Raw genomic sequence first — 27,653 nt, 5'->3', positions numbered from 1 at the left:
AACTGCCGTTAAGCCCCACCGAAGAAGAAGCAGCAAATATATATTTTTAACCAACTACCTGTGGCAGCACTGAAAGGCGAACATGCTAAGGTTGTCAAGTGAAAAACAATGTATTTATCAATTCAGCAGAGAACGACGACATGTGTGCCCGGAACCAGATATCTGTCTCATCACGTAACGTTAATGTCAGGTTTGCCACGTTAGTTTTGAGAACATCATCGTTGTGTAACTTAATGTATCTAGCTAAGTAACAACGTTACTTGCCACTCGTTGCTGCCAAATAGATGGCCGAAAACGAAATGGTTCGTCCGTATGCCATTTGAAATTTGACACAACATATCCACAGGAAAGTAACGACTTTTCAAAATGCGGATCAAGTGAGGCATGTTCAGCCTGGCGCATTCGTACACGATGTAATAACGTATCGTTTTCGTTCTCATTTTCAGCACCTGGGCAACTCTCGCTGTCTCAGAACCCTGTCCGCACCAAATGACACATCTAAGACTGTGGTCGTCCCGTTGACTGCGCTATGTTCATCAGAGGTAGCTGAACCAGCATCTTGGCTTACAGGAGACATTGAATATGGCGATTCTCATTTTTTTTGTGTAGAAGGGGATCAGCAAGGTGTAGAATCTCGGGCCATGGTAATCAACTCAGGTCCTGGAGAGCCACAGTGCCCGGTGTGTAGGCTTTTGTTCCTACCCAGCACTTTGTGGGTGGGCTTAGCCTTACTTGTTTTGTCAGATGGGTCAAGCGCAGCTCATATCAAAATTGACCTCTTTGCTTTTTGACACTCATTATGGGCATAAACCTATGTGTTTCTCCTCTCTCCAGTGCGATCAGTGAGGCAGCCTATAAGAAGCTGGCAGATGAGACTGGATGCGTTGGCTGACGACTTTGAGGATCTGATGGATGGACTGCTAGCAGGGCCCGAGTTTGATGTTCTCTTCTCTGTAAGTACACACATGGAACGTAGTCTTCTCTGTAAGTAGGCTACTGATTGTATTCTGATCAGGATAAGTGTCTACAAAATTATGGAAATGGCCAGACTATAAAAGTACAGGGACATCTCTGTAAGTACAGGGAGATACTGTACATACCAGTTGCTCTCCTTTTGGGATATTCATCTTTATCTATCCTCCTTATGTCCACTAGGGGTAGCTGTTGACTTACATATCATTCCATTGGAAGTTTGGCATTCCTATTTGCATCAAAACACTTTCTTGATGTTAGTTTCCCAGAGCACAAATGTAAAAAATATTATTGGCATTTTATTACATTGGTGAGAAGTAACGATGTTGCAAGTATAGTCCTCTTTTCTGTAATAAAAAAAAAAATTAAGGGTGACAAATCCTTTTTTCTTGTGGTGGAGTTCTTCATCAGAGCAGACTACTTGTGAATGATGAGTGGTAGCCTATGTGCCTATTAGGGATCCTTGAGTCATTAGAGCTGTAGGATTGTGCTGTTGCTGTAAAGCACAGAGCCAATTACTTCCTGAGTGCAAAGGTCACGGGAGGAAATAATGATTGTAGTGTCCTCTAATCACTGATGCCCAGGGCACTAAACACCACGTCAATACACTGATGGCACTCTGCACTGTGGGTGTGTCCATGAGAGTAAATTGGTCTGACATGACTTTAAAAAGTGTTTCATGGTAATAATGACCTGACCTCTTGACCTGGGTCAGTGCTGTATTGAACAGCCAGAGGATCTATTGATGCCCAGAGAACTGACTAACCTACCCACCCACTACTGCTTGTGCTGATGATGGTGTGGGAATGTGTGGGAATGCACCCCTGTGAGATTTATTTTCCCATTTCATGTTTATCTTCTTAAAAATACATAGTTATTTCTGAATATTCTGGTAAGTTAGCTGGCTAAGTCATTGATCTTGCTTTGTAGGATATCCTAGAGGGGTTTTTTTGGGATCAAAATGGGGCTTAGGTGGTGGTCGTGGTCAATGGCGCGGTCTCCGACTGAACATTTTAAAGGCCTTCCTCTTGGCCGTAGAGACAAAATGTTGCTGTTTTAAAGCCACTTTTCTGCAATTCTAGTAGGTCTGACCCCATTTAGTCGACTGTCGATTGTTTGGTCGATAGGCTGTTGGTCGACCGAGATTGTTTTAGCCGAGCAGTGGCAAATACAGTATATAAAAAATTGTTATGGCACAAGAGACACCCGTCTGATTGACGCCTGTCTCAGTGGCCTAATCCATTGTGGAGGCCGCGGGGATGGCACTCCAGTATCACCAGTAGTACATTTACTGTTAATTACCATCATTTATCATCTACAATGTTTGTTTGGTTATGGTCATTTCTGTTAATGCATTCAAAATATTATTATTACAGTCTTACCGTTGTCATTGTACGAGTGGACATGTTGTTTGCAGAGTGCACAACCTAGGCTACCCTTGTGAGAAAAAAGTTGTTTTCTTTCATTCCATTTACGAGTTGTCAATTTATTCATTGTCTTTTGTTTGGAGCGCTCCTGTCAATGTTGAGTAAGGACACACACCTGATTACGCATAGAAGTAGGCCTAGGCTACCTGGCCTGCATGCAAATATAGGTCCATAAATGTGCCCATTTGGGGATCTGATACTGTTTCTGATTGTCTTAACTCACAATCGCTGTTGAGGTTCTCAGTCATTTTTTCTTCACCTCAAACAGCAAGTAAATTAAGTCTGTTTTTACATCCAATAGTTCCTCAATGTAGCCTATTTGAACAATCTTTATAGCTTGCTCCCTTTCAATAACCACTCAGCATGAAAGAGGAAAAAAATGGTCATGCTCTGATCTGGTGGAAACGTCATAAAATAGGCCTACCTGATTACTTCTTATCCCTTCCGGAAATAGCCTACAGCTGTGTCTATCTGTCCAGAGATCACTGGTGCAGGTGCCGGAAACTCTGAGGGCCCAGAATATTTTATACAATGTTGCAAGTTTGCTAGCATGGGCTTAGGGCTGGACCAAGTTAAAAGTTGATACAATGTTTCAAGTTCCTTGCAGACAGGCCATGGGTGTAGCCAATGTGATTTATAGGATATTTATTTTTATCAGGATCATTTCTACCGGTGGGCCGCAATATTTTTATTTTGTCTTAATGTAGGCTATTTTTACATATTGGCAATAAAGTAACTTTTAGATTGATCATTTTCATTTAAATATAATTTTGATTAACCACATTACATTGATTTTGAGATATGAAGACTTTATTATAAATGAAATGAAACTGTTGCACAAAAATGTGCATATGAAAATCATAACTGGCACGCAGATCAGTAGAAATGGTACTATAACTTGGCACTCCAAATGGAAAAGTTTTCCCACTGCTTTTGTAGCCTGTTACCGGCAACTTCAGGAGCGTAACGGCATAATCTGTGAAGGCCAGCAGGAGCTGGCAACGGGAGGAGGAGGAGGGTCGGGAACAGTTTTCTTTCTTCTGGTTAGGCTATATTGATCTCTGGCTCCCTCTTTAGTAATTTGTCTTAATTTTGAATCGCAGTGCTTAAAGCATCAGACAAGCTCAGTAGCCTAGATATAGGTTTTATTCAAACATAGGGTGTGTCTATATGGTAAAATACAGCTTTTGAAATTTGATCGAAGGAACAGACAAGAATCGGTCGACCAAGATTTTTAAAATCGTATTTAAAAGTATATAGGTCCGTTATCTTTTCTAAATACTTAATATCTGGTTTTAGTCGTTTAACCATCCTTAAAATTATAAAAAATGTTATTTATATATACAGTGCATTCGGAAAGTATTCAGACCCCTTGACTTTTTCCACATTTTGTTACATTACAGCCTTATTCTAAAATTGATTCAATAGTTTTTCCCCCCTCAATCTACACACAATAACCCATACTGACAAACCAAAAACAGGTTTTTAGAAAGTTTCCCCAATTTATTTAAACTAAACTGAAATATCACATTTACATAAGTATTCAGACCCATTACTCAGTACTTTGTTGAAGCACCTTTTGCAGTGATTACAGCCTTGAGTCTTCTTGGGTATGATGCTACAAGCTTGGCATACCTGTATTTGGGGAGTTTCTCCCATTCTTCTCTGCAGATCCTTTCAAACTCTGTCAGGTTGGACGGGGAGTGTCGCTGCACAGCTATTTTCAGGTCTCTCCAGAGATGTTCGATCAGGTTCAAGTCCGGCCTCTGTCTGGGCCACTCAAGGACATTCAGAGACTTGTCCCGAAGCCACTCCTGCGTTGTCTTGGCTGTGTGCTTAGGGTTGTTGTCCTGTTGGAAGGTGAACCTTTGCCCCAGTCTGAGGTCCTGAGCACTCTGGAGCAGGTTTTCATCAAGGACCTCTCTGTACTTTGCTCCGTTCATCTTTCCCTCAACCCTGACTAGTCTCTCAGTCCCTGCCACTGAAAAACATCTCCACAGCATGATGCTGCCACCACCATGCTTCACCGTAGGGATGGTGCCAGGTTTCCTCCAGACGTGATGCTTGGCATTCATGCCAAGGAGTTCAATCTTGGTTTCATCAGACCAGAGAATCTTGTTTCTCATGGTCTGAGAGTCCTTTACGTGCCTTTTGGCAAACTACAAGTGGGCTGTCATGTGCCTTTTACTGAGGAGTGGCTTCCATCTGGCCACTCAACACTAAAGGCCTGATTGGTGGAGTGCTGCAGAGATGGTTGTCCTTCTGGAAGGTTTTCCCATCTCCACAGAGGAACTCTAGAGTGACCGTTGGGTTCTTGGTCACCTCCCTCACCAAGGCCTTTGTGTTCTTGGGGACCTTCAATGCTGCAGATATTTTTTGGTACCCTTCCCTAGATCTGTGCCTCAACATAATCCTGTCTCGGCGCTCTATGGACAATTCCTTCGACCTCGGCTTGGTTTTTGCTCTGACATGCACAGTCAACTGTGGGACCTTATATAGACAGGTGTGCCTTTCCAAATCATTTCCAATCAATTGAATTTACCACAGGTGGACTCCAGTCAAGTTGTAGAAACATCTCAAGAATGATCAAAGGAAACAGGATGCACCTGAAGTCAATTTCGAGTCTCATAGCAAAGGGTGAGAATACTTATGTATATAAGGTATTTCTGTTTTAATTTTTAATACATTTGCAAATGTGTCTATAAATCTGTTTTTTGCTTTGTCATTATGGGGTATTGTGTGTAAATGTAATTATGGATTAAATAGTTTTTTTCCCTTTTAGAATAAGTCAAGGGGTCTGAATACTTTCCGAATGCACTGTGTGTGGGTTTTTCTTTATTTGTACTATTTTCTACATTGTTCAATAATAGTGAAGACATCAAAACTATGAAATAACACATATGGAATCATGTAGTAACCAAATAAGTGTTTCTTCAAATAGCCACCCTTTGCCTTGATGACAGCTTTGCACACTCTTGGCATTCTCTCAACCAGCTTCATGAAGTAGTCACCTGGAATATATTTCAGGTATAACAGGTGTGCCTTCTTAAAAGTTAATTTTGGAATTTGTGTTTTTAATGTGTTTGTGCCAATGGGGTGGGGGGGGGGATGCTCTCTGCATGTGTGGTTCCCACCATTTAGCATGGCAGAGGAGGTGTGATGGTGTGGGGGTGCTTTTCTGGTGACACTGTCGGTGATTGATTGATTTAGAATTCAAGGTACACTTAACCAGCATGGCTACCAAAGCATTCTGCAGCGATACGACATCCCATCTGGTTTGAGCTTAGTGGGACTATCATTTGTTTTTCAACAGGACAATGACCCAACACACCTCCAGGGTGTGTAAGGGCTATTTTACCAAGAAGGAGAGTGATGGAGTGCTGCATCAGATGACCTGGCCTCCACAATCACCCGACCTCAACCCAATTGAGATGGCTTGGGATGAGTTGGATGGCAGAGTGAAGGAAAAGCAGCCAACAAGTGCTCAGCATATGTGGGAACTCCTTCAAGACTGTTGGAAAAGCATTCCAGGTGAAGCTGGTTGAGAGAATGCCAAGATTGTGCAAAGCTGTCATCAAGGGAAAGGGTGGCTATTTGAAGAATCTGAAATATGAAATATATTGTGATTTTGTTTAACACTTTTTTGGTTACTACATGATTCGTTATGTGTTATTTCATAGTTTTGATGTCTTCACTATTATTCTACAATTTAGGAAATAGTAAAAATAATGAAAAACCCTTGAATGAGTAGGTTTGTCCAATTTTTGACTGGTACTGTATGTACAGTGGGGAGAACAAGTATTTGATACACTGCCGATTTTGCAGGTTTTCCTACTTACAAAGCATGTAGAGGTCTGTAATTTTTATCATAGGTACGCTTCAACTGTGAGAGACGGAATCTAAAACAAAAATCCAGAAAATCACATTGTATGATTTTTAAGTAATTATTTTGCATTTTATTGCATGACATAAGTATTTGATCACCTACCAACCAGTAAGAATTCTGGCTCTCAAAGACCTGTTAGTTTTTCTTTAAGAAGCCCTCCTGTTCTCCACTCATTACCTGTATTAACTGCACCTGTTTGAACTCGTTACCTGTATAAAAGACACCTGTCCACACACTCAATCAAACAGACTCCAACCTCTCCACAATGGCCAAGACCAGAGAGCTGTGTAAGGACATCAGGGATAAAATTGTAGACCTGCACAAGGCTGGGATGGGCTACAGGATGGATGGGGCCATGCACCGCGAGATCTTGGCCAACAACCCTCAGTAAGAGCATTGAAGATGGGTCGTGGCTGGGTCTTCCAGCATGACAACGACCCGAAACACACAGCCAGGGCAACTAAGGAGTGGCTCCGTAAGAAGCATCTCAAGGTCCTGGAGTGGCCTAGCCAGTCTCCAGACCTGAACCCAATAGAAAATCTTTGGAGGAAGCTGAAAGTCCGTATTGCCCAGCAACAGCCCCGAAACCTGAAGGATCTGGAGAAGGTCTGTATGGAGGAGTGGGCCAAAATCCCTGCTGCAGTGTGTGCAAACCTGGTCAAGACCTACAGGAAATGTATGATCTCTGTATTTGCAAACAAAGGTTTCTGTACCAAATATTCAGTTCTGTTTTTCTGATGGATCAAATACTTGTTCTCCCCACTGTGTATCTATATATATCATTTTGCGGCAGCCATTACTGCTGCTAGGGGACATCTTGCATCTACAAGTGGAATTGATGAATCCACTGAGTGCATTCTATTGAAAATCAACTGTTTTCCAATACAGAGAAATGAAGAGAAAATGTGTTATAGAAAACATCAACTTTGGTTCCTCGCCAAGATGCAACAAACCGGGAAGACTAAGAATATCTGTTTGTGTGTGCACGTGTTTGTGTGTGTGATGGTGGTGTTGTCCTTTCAGCCCCATTGCAGTATTGATTTCTGGCCCTGTTCAGCAGATGCAATTAGGACTTCACTGTGGGTGGTGTAGAGGAGCAGTCAGACCATCTAAAACCTGTGTGTGTGGAGGAGCTGCCTGCCTGCCAGACCAACTGAAACATACACAATATATTGTGGACCCCAGGAAGCGTTGCTGTGTTAGCAGCAGCTAATGGGGATCCTAAAATACTATACTGAACAAAAATATAAATGCAACATGCAACAATTTCAAAGATTTGACTGAGTTACAGTTCATATAAGGAAATTGGTCAATGGAAATAAATTCATTAGGCCCTAATCTATGGATTGCACATTACTGGGAATACAGATATCTGTTGGTCACAGATACCTTAAAAAAAAGGTAGGGGAGTGGATCAGAACACCAGTCAGTATCTAGTGTGACCACCATTTGCCTCATGTGGCGTGACACATCTCCTTTGCATAGAGTTAATCAGACTGTTGATTGTGGAATGTTGTCCCACTCCTCTTCAATGGCTGTGCGAAGTTGCTGGATATTGGCGGGAACTGGAACACGCGTCATACACGTTGATCCAGAGCATCCCAAACATGCTCAATGGGTGACATGTCTGGTGAGTATGCAGGCTATGGAGGAACTGGGACATTTTCAACTTCCAGGAATTGTGTACAGATTCTTGCAACATGGGGCCGGGCATTATCATGCTGAAACATGAGGTGATGGCGGCGGATGAATGGCACGACTATGGGCCTCATGATCTCTTCACGGTATCTCTGTGCATTCAAATGACCATCAATAAAATGCAATTGTGTTTGTTGTCCGTAGGTTATGCCTGCCCATACCATAACCCCACCGCCACCATGGGGCACTCTATTCACAACGTTGACATCAGCAAACCACTAGCCCACACAACGCAATACACGTGGTCTGTGGTTGTGAGGCTGGTTGGATGTACTGCCAAATTCTCTAAAACGATGTTGGAGGCGGTAGAGAAATGAACATTCAATTCTCTGGCAACAGCTCTGGTGGACATTCCTGTAGTCAGCATGCCAATTGTGGCATTGTGTTGTATGATGAAACTGCACATTTTAGAGTGGCCTTTTATTGTCCCCAGCACAAGATGCACCTGTGTAATGCTGTTTAATCAGCTTCTTGATATGCCACACCTGTTGGATGGATTATCTTGGCAAAGGAGGCAGGGATGTAAACAAATTTGTGCACAATTAGAGAGAAATAAGCTTTTTGTGAGTATGGAACATTTCTGGGATCTTTTATTTCAGCTCATGAAACATGGCACCAACACATTACATGTTGTGTTTTATATTTTTGTTCAGTGTAAATATACACTCTTGACCCTCATGCTCTTTTCACCCATACCTGAAGGCATTTATTATTCAAGAGAGGTGACCAAGATGAGAAATGTTGTGAGAGCTTCAAATGGGCTACTAACTGACCACCTCAAGGAGAAGGCTATGGCCATTAGGATTCTGCTTAGTTTCTTTTGTGGAGCAGAGGCTATGCTGGTGGCAATGACTGTATATATGAACAGACAAAGCCATCAATCACGTGACACCATTAATTCTTATGTGAAGACTCAATAGCGCATTGAAACCATGTTAAGATGGCTTCTCATGGAGATGACATTCGCAGTTTGCAGGCTAGCTCAATGCTTCCCCCGCTCATTGAGTAACTCGAGTTGAAGGGTGACCAGGGTACTGCAGGCTGCGATTAGCAACTAAATTATCCTTATCTACTTCTGTGTGCGGTTTTAAAGTAATCGGTTCAAGGACATACACCTGGTGTATTAGAAGCAATTATTGGTACCATGATTGTTGTAAAAAAAAAAAGTTATTTGTATGCCATTGTTCCATTCAGTATAATGGGGGATCCAGTTTTCTGCTAACAATGCCTGCAGTACCACGGTTGGTCTTCAACTTCCGTGGCTTCAATGAGAGGGGGCAGTCGTTCTCCCCTGGCTGGTGGTTACACCAATGGTTGTTTGTAGAATATTTTTTTATTTTGGATGGTACAACATACTAGGCCACTGTATTCAAGTGCTCACTCTGTGTTGTGGTGCGTAAGTCCTTTTTAGTTTGTCCATTAACTCAGTGTTCCCCTGTGGATGTTATTGTTCAGTTACTTATTGCTACGGTTACAGGTAGGTTATTACTGGCTGAGAGAGCGAGAGCTTCTACACTATTTATGAAGGTCCCATTTCTTACTCCACATTTTGTTACGTTACAGCCTTATTCTAAAATTGATTAAATTGTTTTTTTCCCTCATCAATCTACACACAATACCCCACTGATATCACATTTATGTAAGTATTTAGACCCCTTTACTTAGTAATTTGTTGAAGCACCTTTGGGAGCGATTACAGCCATGAGTCTTCTTGGGTATGACACTACAACCTTTGCACACCTGTATTTGGGGAGTTTCTCCCATTCTTCTCTGCAGATCCTCTCAAGCTCTGTCAGGTTGGATGGGGAGTGTCGCTGCACAGCTATTTTCAGGTCTCTCCAGAGGTGTTGGATCGGGTTAGGGTTAGGGTTAGGGTTAAGTCCGGGCTCTGTCTGGGCCACTCAAGGACATTCAGCGACTTGTCCCGAAGCCTCTCCTGCATTGTCTTGGCTGTGTGCTTAAGATTGTTGTCCTGTTGGAAGGTGAACCTTCGCCCCAGTCTGAGGTCTTGAGCGTTCTGGAGCAGGTTTTCATCAAGGATCTCTCTGTACTTTGCTCCGTTCATCTTTCCCTCAATCCTGACTAGTCTCCCAGTCCCTGCCGCTGAAAAACCTCCCCACAGTATGATGCTGCCACCACCATGCTTCACCGTAGGGATGGTGCCAGGTTTCTACCAGATGTGATGTTTGGCATTCAGACTATACACATCAGCTACTACAGCAACTGAAATGACTGCAACACTTAACAAAGCACTGTAGTTAGTTTCAGAATGGGTGGCAAGGAATAAGTTAGTCCTAAATATTTCAAAATCTAAAAGCATTGTATTTGGGACAAATCATTCACTAAACCCTAAACCTCAAATAAATCTTGTAATGAATAATGTGGAAATTGAGCAAGTTGAGGTGACTAAACTGCTTAAAGTAACCCTGGATTGTAAACTGTCATGGTCAAAACATGTTGATACAACAGTAGCTAAGATGGGGAGAAGTCTGTCCATAGTAAAGCGCTACTATGCATTCTTAACAACACTATCAACAAGGCAGGTTCTATGCATGTCAATCTCTCCTGGCTCGAAGTGAAGGAGAGATTGACTTCATCGCTATTTGTATTTGTGAGAGGTATTGACATGTTGAATGCAACGAGCTGTCTGTTTGAACTACTGGCACACAGCTCGGTCACCCATTCATACCCCAAAATACATGCCACCAGAGGTCTCTTCACAGTCCCCAAGTCCAGATCAGACTATGGGAGGCGCACAGTACTACATAGAGCCATGACTACATGGAACTCTATTCCACATCAAGTAACTGATGCAAGCAGTAAAATTTTATTTAAAAAACAGATAGAAATACACCTTATGGAACAGCGGGCACTGTGAAGAGACACAAACATAGACACATGCACACACACACGATAACATACGTACTATACACACACATACACATTGATTTTGTGTTATAGATATGTGGTAGTGGAGTAGGGGCCTGAGGGCACACACTTACATGCTGACTAGACCTGGCGCGCGCATGTTGACTTTGTCCAGACGCGATCAGGACACGCAGGTTAAAATATAAAAACGAACTCTGAACCAACTATATTAATTTCAGGACAGGTCGAAAAGCATTAAACATTTTGTCAATTTAGCTAGCTAGCTTGCTGTTGCTAGCTAATTTGTCCTGGGATATAAATATTGGGTTGTTATTTTACCTGAAATGCACAAGGTCCTCTACTCCGACAATTAATCCACAGATAAAAGGGTAAACTGAGTTAGTTTCTAATAATCTCTCCTCCAGGCTTCTTCCTCTTTGGGCGTTCATATGGCGGTTGCCAACCAACTTGAAGGTGCATTACCACCACCAACTGGACTGGAGTGTGTACCTCAGTTCATCTTTCAATCACCCACGTGGGAATATGCTCCTTAAAACCAATGAGATGGGAGAGGCGGGACTTGCAGCGCGTCACAAATAGAACCAAGTTCTATTTTCGCACCTGGCTACGCAGACACTCGCGAGCAGTGTGGGTGCAATGATTGAATAACATGTATGTGTACATTTATTTTGCAACGCTCACGCACGCAACGCGAGCAGTGTGGTCAGCATGTGTGTTGTGAAATCTGTTGTGAATGTATTGTAATGTTTTTAAAATTGTATAACTGCTTAAATTTTTCTGGACCCGAGCTTTGCACTCTCTTGGCATTCTCTCAACCAGCTTCACCTGGAATGCTTTTCCAACAGTCTTGAAGGAGTTCCCACATATGCTGAGCGCTTGTTGGCTGCTTTTCCTTCACTCTGCCGTCCAACTCATCCCAAACTATCGAAATTGGGTGTAGGTCGGGTGATTGTGGAGGCCAGGTCATCTGATGCAGCACTCCATCACTCTCCTTCTTAGTCAAATAGCCGTTACACAGCCTGGAGGTGTGTTGGGTCATTGTCCTGTTGAAAAACAAATGATAGTCCCATTAAGCGCAAACCAGATGGGATGGCGTATCGCTGCAGAATGCTGTGGTAGCCATGCTGGTTAATAATAATAATAATAATATGCCATTTAGCAGACTATTTTATCCAAAGCGACTTACAGTCATGCGTGCATACATTTTTGTGTATGGGTTAAGTGTGCCTTGAATTCTATATAAATCACAGACAGTGTCACCAGCAAAGCACCCCCCACAACATAACACCTCCTCCTCCATGCTTCATGGTGGGAACTACACCTACTCTGCGTCACACAAAGACACTGCAGTTAGAACCAAAAATCTCAAATTTGGACTCATCAGACCAAAGGACAAATTTCCACTGGTCTAATGTCCATTGCTTGTGTTTCTTGGCCCAAGCAAGTCTCTTCTTCTTATTGGTGTCCTTTAGTAGTGGTTTATTTGCAGCAATTCGACCATGAAGGCCTGATTCACACAGTCTCCTTTGAACAGTTGATGTTGAGATGTGTCTGTTACTTGAACTCTGTGAAGCATTTATTTGGGCTGCAATTTCTGAGGCTGGTAAATAATGAACTTATCCTCTGCAGCAGAGGTGTCTCTGGGTCTTGCTTTCCTGTGGCGGTCCTCGTGAGAGCCAGTTTCATCATAGCGCTTGATGGTTTTTGCCACTGCACTTGAAGAAACATTCAAAGTTCTTGATATTGTCCGTATTGACTTAACCTTCATGTCTTAAAGTAATGATGGACTGTCTTTTCTCTTTGCTTATCTGAGCTGCTCTTGCCATAAAATGGACTTGGTCTTTTACCAAATAGGGCTATCTTCTGTATACCACCCCTACCTTGTCACAACACAACTGATTGGCTCAAATGCATTAAGAAGGAAAGAAATTCCACAAATTAACAAGGCACACCTGTTAATTGAAATGCATTCCAGGTGACTACCTCATGAAGCTGGTTGAGAGAATGCCAAGAGTGTGCAAAGCTGTCATCAAGGCAAAGGGTGGCTACTTTGAAGAATCTCAAATATAAAATATATTGTGATTTGTTTAACACTTTTTTGGTTACTACATCATTCCATATGTGTTATTTCAGTTTTGATTTCTTCACTATTATTCTACAATATAAAAAATAGTAAAAATAAAGAAAAACCGTGTAAATAAGGTATTTCTGTTTTTTATTTGTAATACATTTCTTAACCTGTTTTCGCTTTGTCATTATGGGTTATTGTGTGTAGATTGAGGGCAAAAACATTTTTTTAATCAATTTTAGAATAAGGCTGTAACGTAACAAAATATGGAAAAAGTGAATCGGTCTGAATACTTTCCGAAGGCACTGTATGTGGTGAAGCCTTAGCCAACTCTATCATATCCATAGGCTATGTGCTAAAGCCAACTCTATCATATCCATAGGCTATGTGCTAAAGCCAACTCTATCATATCCATAGGCTATGTGCTAAAGCCAACTCTATCATATCCATAGGCTATGTGCTAAAGCCAACTCTATCATATCCATAGGCTATGTGCTAAAGCCAACTCTATCATATCCATAGGCTATGTGCTAAAGCCAACTCTATCATATCCATAGGCTATGTGCTAAAGCCAACTTTATCATATCCATAGGCTATGTGCTAAAGCCAACTCTATCATATCCATAGGCTATGTGCTAAAGCCAACTCTATCATATCCATAGGCTATGTGCTAAAGCCAACTCTATCATATCCATAGGCTATGTGCTAAAGCCAACTCTATCATATCCATAGGCTATGTGCTAAAGCCAACTCTATCATATCCATAGGCTATGTGCTAAAGCCAACTCTATCATATCCATAGGCTATGTGCTAAAGCCAACTCTATCATATCCATAGGCTATGTGCTAAAGCCAACTCTATCATATCCATAGGCTATGTGCTAAAGCCAACTCTATCATATCCATAGGCTATGTGCTAAAGCCAACTCTATCATATCCATAGGCTATGTGCTAAAGCCAACTCTATCATATCCATAGGCTATGTGCTAAAGCCAACTCTATCATATCCATAGGCTATGTGCTAAAGCCAACTCTATCATATCCATAGGCTATGTGCTAAAGCCAACTCTATCATATCCATAGGCTATGTGCTAAAGCCAACTTTATAAGCATGTGCAAAGCTTCATATCCATAGGCTATGTGCTAAAGCCAACTCTATCATATCCATAGGCTATGTGCTAAAGCCAACTCTATCATATCCATAGGCTATGTGCTAAAGCCAACTCTATCATATCCATAGGCTATGTGCTAAAGCCAACTCTATCATATCCATAGGCTATGTGCTAAAGCCAACGCTATCATATCCATAGGCTATGTGCTAAAGCCAACTCTATCATATCCATAGGCTATGTGCTAAAGCCAACTCTATCATATCCATAGGCTATGTGCTAAAGCCAACTCTATCATATCCATAGGCTATGTGCTAAAGCCAACTCTATCATATCCATAGGCTATGTGCTAAAGCCAACTCTATCATATCCATAGGCTATGTGCTAAAGCCAACTCTACACTTCTGTCCTTTATGGCGCAGCACGGTGACGGTTGAAGACTGTCTCTGGGATGTTATTTTTCTTGATCAGTAAATTCTCACTTTTCTGACATTAATTCAACATGACCTATCCCTTAACCAAATTCCCGATTGTCCAGATTTTCCTGTGATGTCCTGATCACTAGAGTTGGCTTCAGCAGCGTAGATATACAGTATGGATATGAGGCTACATGAAGATTGACTCCAACATGTAATGTTCTCAGGAGTCTCCCCTCCCATCCCCTGGCATAGCGACCCTGGTCTCTGGTTTATAGGCCTGCCTGCTCCTGGACCTCACCCAGCTAGCTAGGCTATATATTCTGTTATTTTTTCTCATCTAGTCATCGTTGTCATAAACCAACCAGGCTAATTCAGGGAAATTATAGGGCGTTGTTTAGTAGTCAAGATAAATTGAATATCCTATAGGCTAGGGATCATCAACTAGATTCAGCCGGGGGCCAGTTTTTCTTAATGAGCGGTTGGGGGAGGAACATAATAAAACAAATCGTTTTAGATTTTGTAAATTGACTTCAAGAAGCCTAAACGGATATAATATTTGACTAAAACATCATCATTTCGAACCTTGATTACATTTGGTGACATTGCCCTGCGTAGGGTGCCGTCTTTCGGATGGGACGTTAAAACAGGTTACCCGTCTCTCTGTGGTCATTCAAATCCCATGGCACTCATTGTAAGAGTAGGGGTGTTCGCACTATATAAATCCAATCAATTATTATTTAATATTATTTGTATACAATCACACACTATATATGCAAAAGTATGTGGACACCCTTTGAAATTAGTGGATTTGGCTATTTCAGCCACACCCATGCAACCTCCATAGACAAACATTGACAGCAGAATGGCCTTACTGAAGAGCTCCGTGACATTCAACGTGGCACCGTCATAGGATGCCACCTTTCCAGCAAGACAGTTCGTAAAATTTCTGCCCTGCTAGAGCTGCCCCAGTCAACTGTAAGTGCTGTTATTGTGAAGTGGAAATGTCTAGGAGCGGCAACGGCTCAGCCGTGAAGTCGGTGGCCACACAAGCTCACAGAATGGGACCACCGAATGCTGAAGCGTGTAAAAATCTGCCTCTGGAAGCAACGTCAGCACAATAACTATTAGTCGGGAGCTTCATGAAATGGGTTTCCATGGCCGAGCAGCCGCACACAAGCCTAAGATCACCATGCGCAATACCAAGCGTCGGCTGGAGTGTTGTAAAGCTCACCGCCATTGGACTCTGGAGCAGTGGAAACGTGTTCTCTGTAGTGAGGAATCACTCTTCACCATCTGGCAGTCCAACAGACGAATCTGGGTTTGGCGGATGCCAGGAGAACGCTACCTGTGTGGAGGAACTTGACTGGCCCGCACAGAGCCCTGACCTCAACCCCATCAATCACCTTAGGGTTGAATTGGAACGCCGATTGCGAGCCAGGCCTAATTGCCCAATGTCAGTGCCCAACCTCCCTAATGCTCTTGGGGCTGAATGGAAGCAAGTCCCCGCAGCAATGTTCCAACATCTAGTGGAAAGCCTTCCCAGAAGAGTGCAGGCTGTTATAGCAGCAAAGGGGGGACCAGCTTCATTTTAATGCCCATGATTTTGGAATGAGATGTTCGACGAGCAGGTGTCCACATACTTTCGGTCATGTAGTGTATTATGTGTGGGAATATTTGGGAACAGATTTTCAAAATTAAAATAACTTTGAGCTGATTTCCTGGTGTTTACAGTCTTATGTCCAACAATGAAGAAGAAAAAAAAAAGAAAAAAAAACACATTTGGCCCGCAGCCGCTAGTTGGGGAACCCTGCTTATAGGCCTATGAGATGCATAATGTTGAACTAGTCAATGTCTTTTTACATTGATATTTCGTAAAGGGGAGTGTGTTAGGTTAGACAGCCGTAACAAGGTGGAGGAGACTGGGTGACTCCAGATGTGACACCTTGTCTTTATTGACACTCCACCCGGTCACCTGCTTCCCACTGTGAGGGGTCACAGCAACGGATAGCTGAGCTGCTCCCATAGTCTGGCTGGGAGCAGGACAAGACGTCATGACTGACTGACATATACCGTCCTGGAGACTGATGAGATCTATCTCTGTCTGCGTGCCTCTCTCCCTGGGTCTCTCTTGCTCTCTCTTTGGTTTGGAATGACATTGTTAATTTATTTTGAATACTACATTTTTCAGTATTCCGATTTTTACTTTGTTTTTATATTAGTTTAGTAATTAAATCATCCAACATTGATATAGGGCGATTCCACGGCAGCGGGAGTAAAACATATTTTTGGTATCTCAGATTTTAGGCCTATTGGCACATAGGAACTTCATTGGGAGGAATGATGTTTAACATGCTATTTAAATTTTACTATTTAAAAATAATAATAATGATGGAGTTGGTCATTTTAGGTCGTTTTTAGACCTATACATGAACCATAGATGATAGACATCTTGGTGTCATTATACTCCATAGAGTTCTCTCTAGATTCTGAGATACAAATGTTCACATTCAACATAAAACATATTAATATGAATATCTCAAAACGACCCTTTTTTTGATTTTGCGTATTTTTAGACTTTGTAACAGTATACTCTTCAAATACGTCAAATTTCAAGAGTGGGCTCTGGTACATTTAATAATATGACCCATTTTATACATAAATGACATAAGTCATTAACCAATCACAGTGTCACGACTTCCGCCGAGGCTGGCTCCCCTCCTTGTTCGGGCAGGTTTCGGCGTTCGGCGTCACAGGCTTACTAGCTACTGCTGATCCATTTATCATCACTCCATTTGTCTTGTCTTCAATCACACACACCTGGTCCTTATTCCCTCATTAGTCATGGTATAAGTGTTCCCTCTGCTTCCTTGTCTCTGTGGGTGATTGTTTATTGTGGAGGTTTGTGTAGCTCGGTGGAGCTTGTGTAGCTCGGTGGAGCTTGTGTATTGTGTATCGACGGGAGTATTCTCCCGTGTGCCTTGTATTTTCCAGTGCGCCTGTTTTGTGCCCTGGAGTGTGTTTGACGCATTTCTGCGTGATCTTGTGTTTTGCGGATTAAAGCCTATTATTCTGTGATTTACCCTCCTGCGCCTGAATTCTTCAACACCACCTCATCACACACAGAATCACCCACCCGATTATGGAGTCAGCGGGAGAGACTCACATGCCTGGAGTCGTGGAACGGGTCCAGGAGCATTCAACTATGCTAGCCAGCTTGGGTGAAGCGATTTGGTCGGCTTCTTCAGGTCGTCCAACGCCTGGAGAGGAGAGAGCCCGATCCGTCGAGACCAGCTGGTCAACCGGATCCCGCCACCTACACCCCAGCACCCGGAGGGATCCAGATATCCCGACCAGGGGAGTTCGACGGGACAGCGGCGCTGTGCCAAGGATTTCTTCTCCAACTGGAGCTCTAATTGTCCAGCATCCGGCCGGTTCCATCGGAGCGGGAGAAGGTGTCCGCCCTCGTCTCCTGCCTCTCGGGGAAAGCCCTGGAGTGGGCCAACGCGGTATGGAACGAATTTGGAGAACTACAGGGAGTTTGCTCGCCTCTTCCGGGCGGTCATCGATCACCCGCCCGAGGGTCGAGGGGCAGGCGAGCGGCTGGTCCACCTGAGGCAGGGGACAAGGACTGCGCAGGACTTCGCGTTGGAGTTTCGAAATCTGGCAGCTGGGTCCGGGTGGAACGAGCGGGCCCTGATCAACCAGTTCCAGTGCCATCTGTGAGAGGACGTCCGATGGGAGCTAGCCTGCCGTGACACCATGTTGTCCTTCTCGCAACTGGTGGACATGGCCATTCGTTTGGACAACCTGCTGGCAACCAGAGGACGTCCTGGAGGAGGTCTTCCCGTTTCCATCCCGGCCGACTCGGATCCAGAACCGATGGAGATGGGTGGAACCGCTAGCCGAGAGAGCGGAGGACGACAGCGCCAGTGCCACACTGGTGGTGGGAAGGGACATTTCAACACACGTTGTCGTCAACGCTCTTCTGGGTTTGGAGGCGGCAGGCACTTGTTCAGAGCCCTCTGCTGCGCACTGTAAAATGCTCGTCTCCTTTCCTGAGCACATGGATGTTCCCCAGTGTAAGGCACTAGTCGATTCAGGCGCAGCTGGGAACTTTATGGACAGGGCATTCGCACACCATATAGGCATTCCATTGATTCCCCTATCCATTCCACGCCCCATCAGAGCACTTGATAGTCGACCATTAGGGTCTGGGTTGGTTAAGGAACTTACTGCACCAGTCACCATGATTACCCAGGAGACTCATTGTGAGCAGGTAACTTTTTCCATTATTAGTCTCCTGCTTTCCATGTGGTATTAGGTATCCCTTGGCTAGCACTCTACAACCCCACCTTCTCATGGCCGCAGAGGGTTCTCACAGGGTGGTTGCTGAGATTGTCAGGGTAGGTGTCTAGGTGTTTCCGTTGGTGCAACCACGGTGGAATGTCCAGACAGTACCTCCACCGTGCGCATTCCCCCTGAATACCTCGATCTGGCGCAAGCGTTCTCTAAAACGCAGGCGACTAAATTACTACCTCATCGGGTGGGGGATTGCGCGATAAACCTCCGGGTAGACACTGTACCTCCCAGGAGTCATATATATACCCCCTGTCACAGGCTGAAACAGTGGCTATGGAAACATATTTCACCGAGTCCCTGCGCCAGGGGTATATACGTCCCTCCACTTCACCCGCCTCCTCGAGTTTATTCTTTGTGAAGAAGAATGACGGAGGTCTGCGCCCGTGCATTGATTATCGACCACTGAACAGGGCGACGATAAGATTTAGTTATCCTCTCCCCCTCATTCCTTCAGTGATTGAATCAATGCATGGGGCGCGCTTCTTCACCAAATTAGATCTCAGGAGTGTGTACAACCTGGTGCGGAAGACAGCATTCAGCACAACAACGGGGCATTATGAATACCTGGTGATGCCCTATGGTTTGATGAATGCTCCCTCAGTTTTCCAGTCCTTTGTGAACGAGGTGTTTCGGGTCATGCTTGGTCGCGGTGTAGTGGTCTACATCAATGACATCCTGGTGTATTCCGCTACGCGCGCCGAGCATGTCCCTGGTTCGCAAGGTGCTGGCCCGACTGTTGGAAAATGACCTTTATGCTAAGGCAGAGAAGTGTATGTTTTTCCAGCAGTCCGTCTCCTTTCTTGGATACCGCATTTCCACCTCCGGTGTGGAGATGGAGGGAGATCGCATTTCAGCCATGCGTAATTGGCCGACTCCAACCACGGGTAAGGAGGTGCAGCGCTTCCTTGGCTTTGCCAACTACTATCGGAGGTTTATCCGGGGATTTGGCAAGGTCGCAGCTCCCATTACCTCCCTGTTGAAGGGTGGGCCGTCCCGGCTCCGCTGGTCTGCTGAGGCTGACCTGGCCTTCAGCAAACTGCGGGGTCTGTTCACCTCAGCCCCAGTACTGGCCCACCCCGGTTCATCACTACCGTTCGTAGTGGAGGTGGATGCGTCCGAGGTTGGGATAGGAGCTGTCCTGTCTCAACGCTCAGGTACGCCACCCAAGCTCTGCCCCTGTGCATTATTTTCGAAGAAGCTTAGCCCGGCGGAGCAGAACTACAGCGTTGGTGATCGGGAGCTGTTGGCTGTTGTCCGAGCCTTAACCGTGTGGAGGTATTGGCTCGAGGGGGCAAAACACATTTTCCTCGTCTGGACGGACCACCGTAACCTGGAGTACATCTGGGCAGCGAGGAGGCTGAATCCTCGCCAGGCCAGGTGGGCCCTATTCTTCACCCGGTTTGATTTCACTCTATCATACATCCCGGGTACGAAGAACGTGAAGGCAGACGCGCTGTCCCGGCTGTATGGCAGAGGAGAGGCCCAGAGACAACACTCCCATATTGCCGGCCTCCTGCATTGTGGCGCCGGTAGTATGGGTGATGGACGTGGATATAGAGCAGGCATAATGCACGGATCCATCTCCACCTCAGTGTCCAGATGGGCTACAGTACGTGCCTGCTCTTATCCGTGATCGTCTGATCTACTGCACACACACGTCACCCAGGTATCGGCCGTACAGTGCGCTGCCTGACCGGAAAATACTGGTGGCCTACCTTGGCTAAGGACGTGAGGGTGTATGTCTCCTCCTGCTCAGTGTGCGCCCAGAGTAAGGCACCTAGGCACCACCCAGCTGGTAAGTTGCAACCTTTACCAGTTCCACAATGACCATGGTCTCACCTGAGTGTTGATTTTCTAACTGATCTTCCTCTCTCCCAAGGTATCATCACGATCCTGGTCGTTGTGGACCGCTTTTCTAAAGCCTGCCGCCTCCTTCCTCTGCCCGGTTTCCCCACGGCTCTGCAAACTGTGGAGGCTCTGTTTACACACGTCTTCCGGCACTACGGGGTACCAGAGGATATAGTGTCTGACCGAGGTCCCCAGTTCACGTCCAAGGTCTGGAAGGCGTTCATGGAACGTCTGGTGGTCTCGGTCAGCCTGACCTCTGGGTTCCCCCCGAGAGTAATGGGCAGGTGAAACGGGTAAATCAGGATGTGGGTAGGTTCCTGCGGTCCTACTGCCAGGACCAGCCGGGGGATTGGTCGGTGTTCTTGCCATGGGCAGAATATGCCCAGAACTCTCTCCGCCACTCCTCCACTAACCTAACGCCTTTCCAGTGTATTCTAGGTTACCAACCGGTTCTGGCACCGTGGCACCAGATCCAGACCGAGGCTCCTGCAGTGGATGACTGGTTTCGTCGTGCGGAGGAGAGGTGGGAGGCTGCCCACGTTCACCTCCAAAGCACCGTGCGTCGTCAGAAGGCCAACGCTGACCGCTACTGCAGTGAGGCCCCCGTCTTTGTACCGGGGGATCGGGTCTGGCTCGGGGGGGGGTAGTACTGTCACGACTTCCACCGAGGCTGCCTCCCCTCCTTGTTCGGGCAAGTTTCGGCGTTCGGCGTCACAGGCTTACTAGCTACTGCCGATCCATTTATCATCACTCCATTTGTCTTGTCTTCAATCACACACACCTGGTCCTTATCCCCTCATTAGTCATGGTATAAGTGTTCCCTCTGCTTCCTTGTCTGTGTGGGTGATTGTTTATTGTAGAGGTTTGTGGAGCTCGGTGGAGCTCGTGTATTGTGTATCGACGGGAGTATTCTCCCGTGTGCCTTGTATTTTCCAGTGCGCCTGTTTTGTGCCCTGGAGTGTGTTTGATGCATTTCTGCGTAATCCTGTATTTTGCGGATTAAAGCCTATTATTCTGTGATTTACCCCCCTGCGCATGACTTCTTCAACACCACCTCATCACACACAGCGAGAAACAGATAAATGATTTATATGAACAGCGTGACATGAAATGGAACTGTTAAAATAATATGCAATGTCTTCATACGGCCTTCTCTGCTATCTGCATGATCAATAATCAACTGTGTGTGTGTGTGGCGCGTGGCGCTTCTGCCTTGTAGCTTACCGTATTTACTTACACAAAGTCGCCATGAATTCAAAGCGCACATTTTTTATGCTGAAACTGTACACGTGACCTTGAAATGCAGTTATTACGGTAAAAAAAATTGGATCCAACTTTTGAGCTACCAGTCGGCTACAATTACAGCTACAATTACAGTTCCCTCAATCAATCAAATTGTATTTGTCATATGCACCTAATACAACAGGTGTAGACTTTACAGTGAAATGCTTACTTACGAGCCCTTTCCCAACAATGCAGAGTTAAAAAGTAACAAAATGTGCAAATAAAAAAGGAAATGGTAGCACAATAAAATAACGAGTCTATATACAAGGAGTACCGGTAATGAGTCAATGTGCTGAGGTAGTTGAGGTAATATGTACATGTAGGTAGGGGTAAAAGTGACTAGGCAATCAGGATAGATAATATACAGAGTAGCAGCATGTGTGAAAGTGTTTGTGTGTGGCGTCAATATGCGTGTGTTTATGTGTGTGTTGGAGTGTCAGTGTAGTATGTGTGTGGGTCCAGTGAGTGTGTAGTGCCAGTAACAATTATAATTATTCTGTTTCTGACCAAGTCGTCTGTTTTTCATGTTGAAAAATAATGTGAGAACCGGGTGTCTTTTAATGCACTCGAATTGAACAAGCATGGTTTATGATTTTTGTTTTTCTGTCTTGAATAAAAGTAATAATGGAAAGAATAATGTCTGGGTCTTGACTTGTTATTGAATTGTAATATATTGTTCACGTTTGTGTAGCCAGAAGGCTCACGTTTAATTTATTTTATGCTGTGACTAAATAAACATTCTAAATCAAAACCTTGAGAGATTATCATTTTTTTATTGCTAGAAATAGAAATAGGCCTACCATTGATTTTGAGGCTAACGAATGATAAAGAATGCAATAAGTAAAAAGCTTTTATTAGCTTTTATGTAAAATATAGCCATCTTAGAATAGCACATGATTCATGGTGGATTTAGATTTGCGGGCAATTGATCAACCACAGCGCTGTTTGATTAGCGGAGAATCAGATATGTTCCCTCCATGCTCTGGACACTACGCTGACAGACACAGCAAACCTTCTTGCCACAGCTCGCATTGATGTGCCATCCTGGATGAGCTGCACTACCTGAGCCACTTGTGTGGGTTAAAGACTCCGTCTCATGCTACCACTAGAGTGAAAGCACCGCCAGCATTCAAAAGTGACCAAAACATCAGCCAGGAAGCATAGGAACTGAGAAGTGGTCTGTGGTGACCATCTGCAGAACCACTTCTTTATTGGGGGTGTCTTGCTAATTGCCTATAATTTCCACCTGTTGTCTATTCCATTTGCACAACAGCATGTGAAATGTATTGTCAATCAGTGTTGCTTCTTAAGTGGACAGTTTGATTTCACAGAAGTGTGATTGACTTGGAGTTACATTGTGTTGTTTAAGTGTTCCCTTAATTTTTTTGAGCAGTGTTTAAATAAAATTCTTAAAACCTGTTTTTGCTTTGTCATTATGTGGTATTGTGTGTAGATTGATGAGGGGAAAAAATATTATTTAATCCATTTTAGAATAAGGCTGTATAGTAACACAGTGGAAAAAGTCAAGGGGTCTGAATACTTTCTGAATGCGCTGTATATTTGTCCATTTACAGTGTTATTGTCAGATATTTCTCCTCTGGTATTATATGCTTTTAAATAGCTCTTCATGTTTCAACGGGAATACCGGGACGCCTGGTAATTTCTTGCAATTTTCTCGGGAAGGAAAATTGGTAGATTCTCTGGAAAATATTAAACCCAAGTTCACAGATGGGGTCATACAGGAGGCATGTGTATGTCTAAAAAGTGTCTAAATAGGCCACTTTCATCATAATTTTTGCAAAAATGGTTTTTGATACAAATGTAAAAAGCATTTCAAACATCCTTCCAATGACATTTCTATGTCCTTTTCTCAATTGGATTTGCTCAACTCCTGCGTCCACTCTCCTCAGTCCTCTCGCCTCCTTTAAAAAAGGTGAAAGGTAATCGAGGAGAGACTGCGAGGAGAAGGAACGTGGACAGAAATGCGCTTGTTTGAAATAAGACGGTCCTGCTCCACTCGCACGTCATCAGGCAAATGGCGTTTACAGGGGTGGCTCACAAAATACATGTGTAAAGTGATAAAACAAATTCAGTTAGTTATGGAAGACATTTTATAGGTAAAACGATAAGTAGCATATTGTTTTTAAATGTGTGCATGGTTTTCTCCGACGATATAACAGCTGATTCAAAGGGGGTGTGGCAGATATCAAAACTCTTTCGCAGTAGGATACACTTGCGTCTCCTCGCCAAAAGGAGGCTGTCGAAGAGGGGAGGACCGTCTTCCGTTTGCCTACTAACGAATTTACACACTAGTCGACCACTTATCGGTACCTATATTTTGTGTGATGGATAGTCTGGATGCAGTGATGCTTAGTAATCCTCTACCATCCTTCAGTGCTAGAGTGGTCTGTCTGGGTTATGGTTAAACTGTGTGTGTGTGTTACTGCTGACAGACCATTTACACTCACTCCCCATCTCCACCACCACCACCTCCACTGGCTAGATTAATGTCACACACTGACAGCTGTGTGTGTGTGCGTGCGTGCGTCGGCATGTGGGTGTGTTTGTTGGCACTGTTAGATTTCCTCTGGGATAAATGCTCCAGAGAGATCTAGATCAGTGTTTGAAATTTCAAGTCTTCTCTCTCTCCCCCCCTCTTTCCTTCTCTCCCCAGAGCAGTCTCTCTGTCCGTCTTTCACTCGTCCTCTTCCTCTCTCTCATTCTCTGCTTCCCTCTTTCTCTCTGTGTTGTCTGCGAGGAGGTGATTTAATACAGCTTGTATGTTTTTAAATCACTGGCTGGACAGCGCCTGTCTTCAGAGCTGTTGACTGATTGGCCGATGTCCCTGACTTGGCAGTTGACCCTCTTTTCAACTGCCCAGAGAAACATATGGGGCCATAAACAACATACAGTGTTTTGGCTACTTCTTCTAGGGTAAAATATAGACTACTGGCACCCAGTAGCTAGTAGCATGGGGACACATAATGGTAATGTAGCAGGCTTAGGGAACATTTCATCTCAATGCTCAATGAGTACACACTGTCCACGCATGCTGTTCATGGCCCTACTCTGGAAATGGTTGTGATGTAGCACACTTTAATTAAATGACAGTAAATGGCATGTTTGAGTAGGATGTCATGTCATCACAATGCTCTTAAACTTGTCCTTGAAAGAGGAGGGCATTGAGGGCCAGGGGCTTACATTATTATAATAAAGTATTGTTGCCCTATCACTATGGAATCCTCAACAGCCCATTCTGGAATACTTCCTGCGCCATAGTGGAATGCAGTCCACCTGTGTGACACCCATAGAAATAGGATTAATGCTACCGTGTCACCCCAGGCCCAGCTGCCCCCCACACTCTGTTTAATCTCCTTAACAAGTGAAAAGGATATTCATTATTACCTGTTAACGAGTCCATAGTGGTGCGCTGCAGCCTAGATGTCAACCCTGGCCTGAGGGAAGGAGAAGAGTAGAGAGAGGGGAGCAGAGAGGAGATGGGAGAGGAAGGATTGTGAGAGAGGTAGAAGAAGGAAGAAGATGGGCATAGATTTTAGAGGAAGAGCAGAGAAGTGAATAATTAATTTAGACATAAATCAGTGTGCCTGATGGGTGGGGGGGGTGTAGTTACTGGAAACCTGTGATTATTTATGGATATGGAACATTTAGTCGTTCACCTGGCAGTCTGCCACTGTGCTGTGTGTCAGACTGGACACAGTGGTGCTGGATATCTGCCAGCCACACTCTCTGCCCTGCTCTGGATCCTGTCCTGAATAACTAACGTGAATGCTACGTAGGTAGACTGAAGAAGCCTTAAAAAAGGATGAGAAACATTGCAATGATACACTAGTTGATCTTTGTTTGGTTGAACCAACACGTTTCGGCCTATAGTCTTCATCAGGGTTTTTGAGCAGTGGTATCTCAGAAATAGAGACATTATTTGTCTTTACGAATAAGTCGTATAAAGAATGAATCATAGCTATTAAGTCAAATTCTAATTGCGTCTCTCTCTCTCCCTCCAGAGTGGTGTGTTGACAGTGAAGGTGGGTGGAGACCATGGTACATACGTCATCAACAAACAGACGGCCAACAAACAGCTCTGTCTCCTACCAGGTGTGTGGGTCTGTGTGTAGACCCTTTGCTGCGCCAAAGTAGTAGCAGCATTTTCAAACAGAATGATGATACTAAAGTGTAGGCTAAATTGGAGAGAAAAAACAGGTGTTTCTGCTGTGTGCATTGCTTGATTGAATTTATTTGATAATTAAAATGCATTTAAAGCCGCTCCAGCCAGATACAACATTACATACATTTATCTACTTTTTATTGCATACATTTATGTGCCAATGGATGTTTGACCAGTCACTTTTCACAGCACAGGTTTTTACAGCATACAGTAGCTATGTGTCCTCAAGCCTGCTCTCTCTCTCTCTCTCTCTCTCTCTCTCTCTCTCTCTCTCTCTCTCTCTCTCTCTCTCTCTCTCTTAATTTAATTTAATGGCATGGGAAACGTATGTTAACATTGGCAAAGCAAGTGAAGTAGATAGTAAACAAAAGTGAAATAAACAATTAATATTAACAGTAATCTCTCTCTCTCTCTCTCGTGGGCCAAAGCATTATGACTGGACAGGAGAGAAGTGGGTGTACACCCACGATGGTATGGGTCTTCACCAGCTCCTCTCTAGAGAGTTCTCCATCATCTACATCCTGGACCTGAGTACACTAGTACACCTGGGTCCCAAACAGTTCCCTATTCCCTAGGTAGCCTAAAGTAGTGTACTGCATAGAGGAAAACTCGTCCACTCCCCCATCTCCTACACGGCACACTACATCTATGTACTTAATCACATACTTCGGAAGAAAGTAAAAACACTTGCGTGCTCAGATTTCAAGTTAGGATTCAGCTCAGAAACAGAACCAAATGGGTTTAGACCCCAATACAACTTAAATACCGTAACCTTCATATATGCATATACCTACAGTGGGGAAAAAAAGTATTTAGTCAGCCACCAATTGTGCAAGTTCTCCCACTTAAAAAAATGAGAGGCCTGTAATTTTCATAAACGGAGAAATTGAGAAAAAAACAGAAAATCAGGGGGGGGAACCAAAGCACTAAAAATAAAGGTACTCAACTATGACAGACAAATTGAGAAAAAAATTTCCAGAAAATCACATTGTAGGATTTTTTAATGAATTTATTTGCAAATTATGGTGGAAAATAAGTATTTGGTCACCTACAAACAAGCAAGATTTCTGGCTCTCACAGACCTGTAACTTCTTCTTTAAGAGGCTCCTCTGTCCTCCACTCGTTACCTGTATTAATGGCACCTGTTTGAACTTGTTATCAGTATAAAAGACACCTGTCCACAACCTCAAACAGTCACACTCCAAACTCCACTATGGCCAAGACCAAAGAGCTGTCAAAGGACACCAGAAACAAAATGGTAGACCTGCACCAGGCTGGGAAGACTGAATCTGCAATTGGTAAGCAGCTTGGTTTGAAGAAATCAACTGTGGGAGCAATTATTAGGAAATGGAAGACATACAAGACCACTGATAATCTCCCTCGATCTGGGGCTCCACGCAAGATCTCACCCCGTGGGGTCAAAATGATCACAAGAACCACACGGGGGGACCTAGTGAATGACCTGCAGAGAGCTGGGACCAAAGTAACAAAGCCTACCATCAGTAACACACT

At 44.1% G+C, this 27,653-nt stretch overlaps 1 protein-coding gene across 3 annotated transcripts; it reads left to right on the top strand.

Moving 5' to 3' along the window:
• LOC121584242 (frataxin, mitochondrial-like) lies at window positions 1–26,936 on the top strand. Of its 3 annotated transcripts, none has more exons than XM_041900074.2 (4): window positions 1–90; window positions 447–542; window positions 835–953; window positions 11,277–11,454. In XM_041900074.2, exons 2-4 carry the CDS (start codon window positions 530–532, stop codon window positions 11,403–11,405), a joined length of 261 nt encoding a protein of 86 aa, XP_041756008.1. In that variant the 5' UTR covers window positions 1–90; window positions 447–529; the 3' UTR covers window positions 11,406–11,454. The 3 variants fall into 3 exon arrangements, with proteins under 3 accessions (XP_041756008.1, XP_041756009.2, XP_041756011.2); XM_041900077.2 differs by lacking the exon at window positions 11,277–11,454 and adding exons at window positions 25,981–26,071; window positions 26,570–26,936 and having other exon boundaries at window positions 4–542; XM_041900075.2 differs by lacking the exon at window positions 11,277–11,454 and adding an exon at window positions 25,981–26,419 and having other exon boundaries at window positions 3–542.
• Window positions 26,937–27,653: the final 717 nt, after the last annotated feature.

This window comes from Coregonus clupeaformis, chromosome 16 (genome assembly GCF_020615455.1).
Source record: "Coregonus clupeaformis isolate EN_2021a chromosome 16, ASM2061545v1, whole genome shotgun sequence".
Lineage (NCBI taxonomy): Eukaryota > Metazoa > Chordata > Actinopteri > Salmoniformes > Salmonidae > Coregonus > Coregonus clupeaformis.
The sequence above is the reverse complement of the archived record's forward strand: the minus strand, read 5'-3'. Positions and strand labels throughout refer to the sequence as shown.

Excerpts from the sequence above, each read along its gene's own strand:
- LOC121584242 (XM_041900074.2), top strand. Across the intron at positions 954-11,276 it reads AGTTTGATGTTCTCTTCTCT|GCTTCTTCCTCTTTGGGCGT; the intron begins GTAAGTACACAC and ends TCTCTCCTCCAG.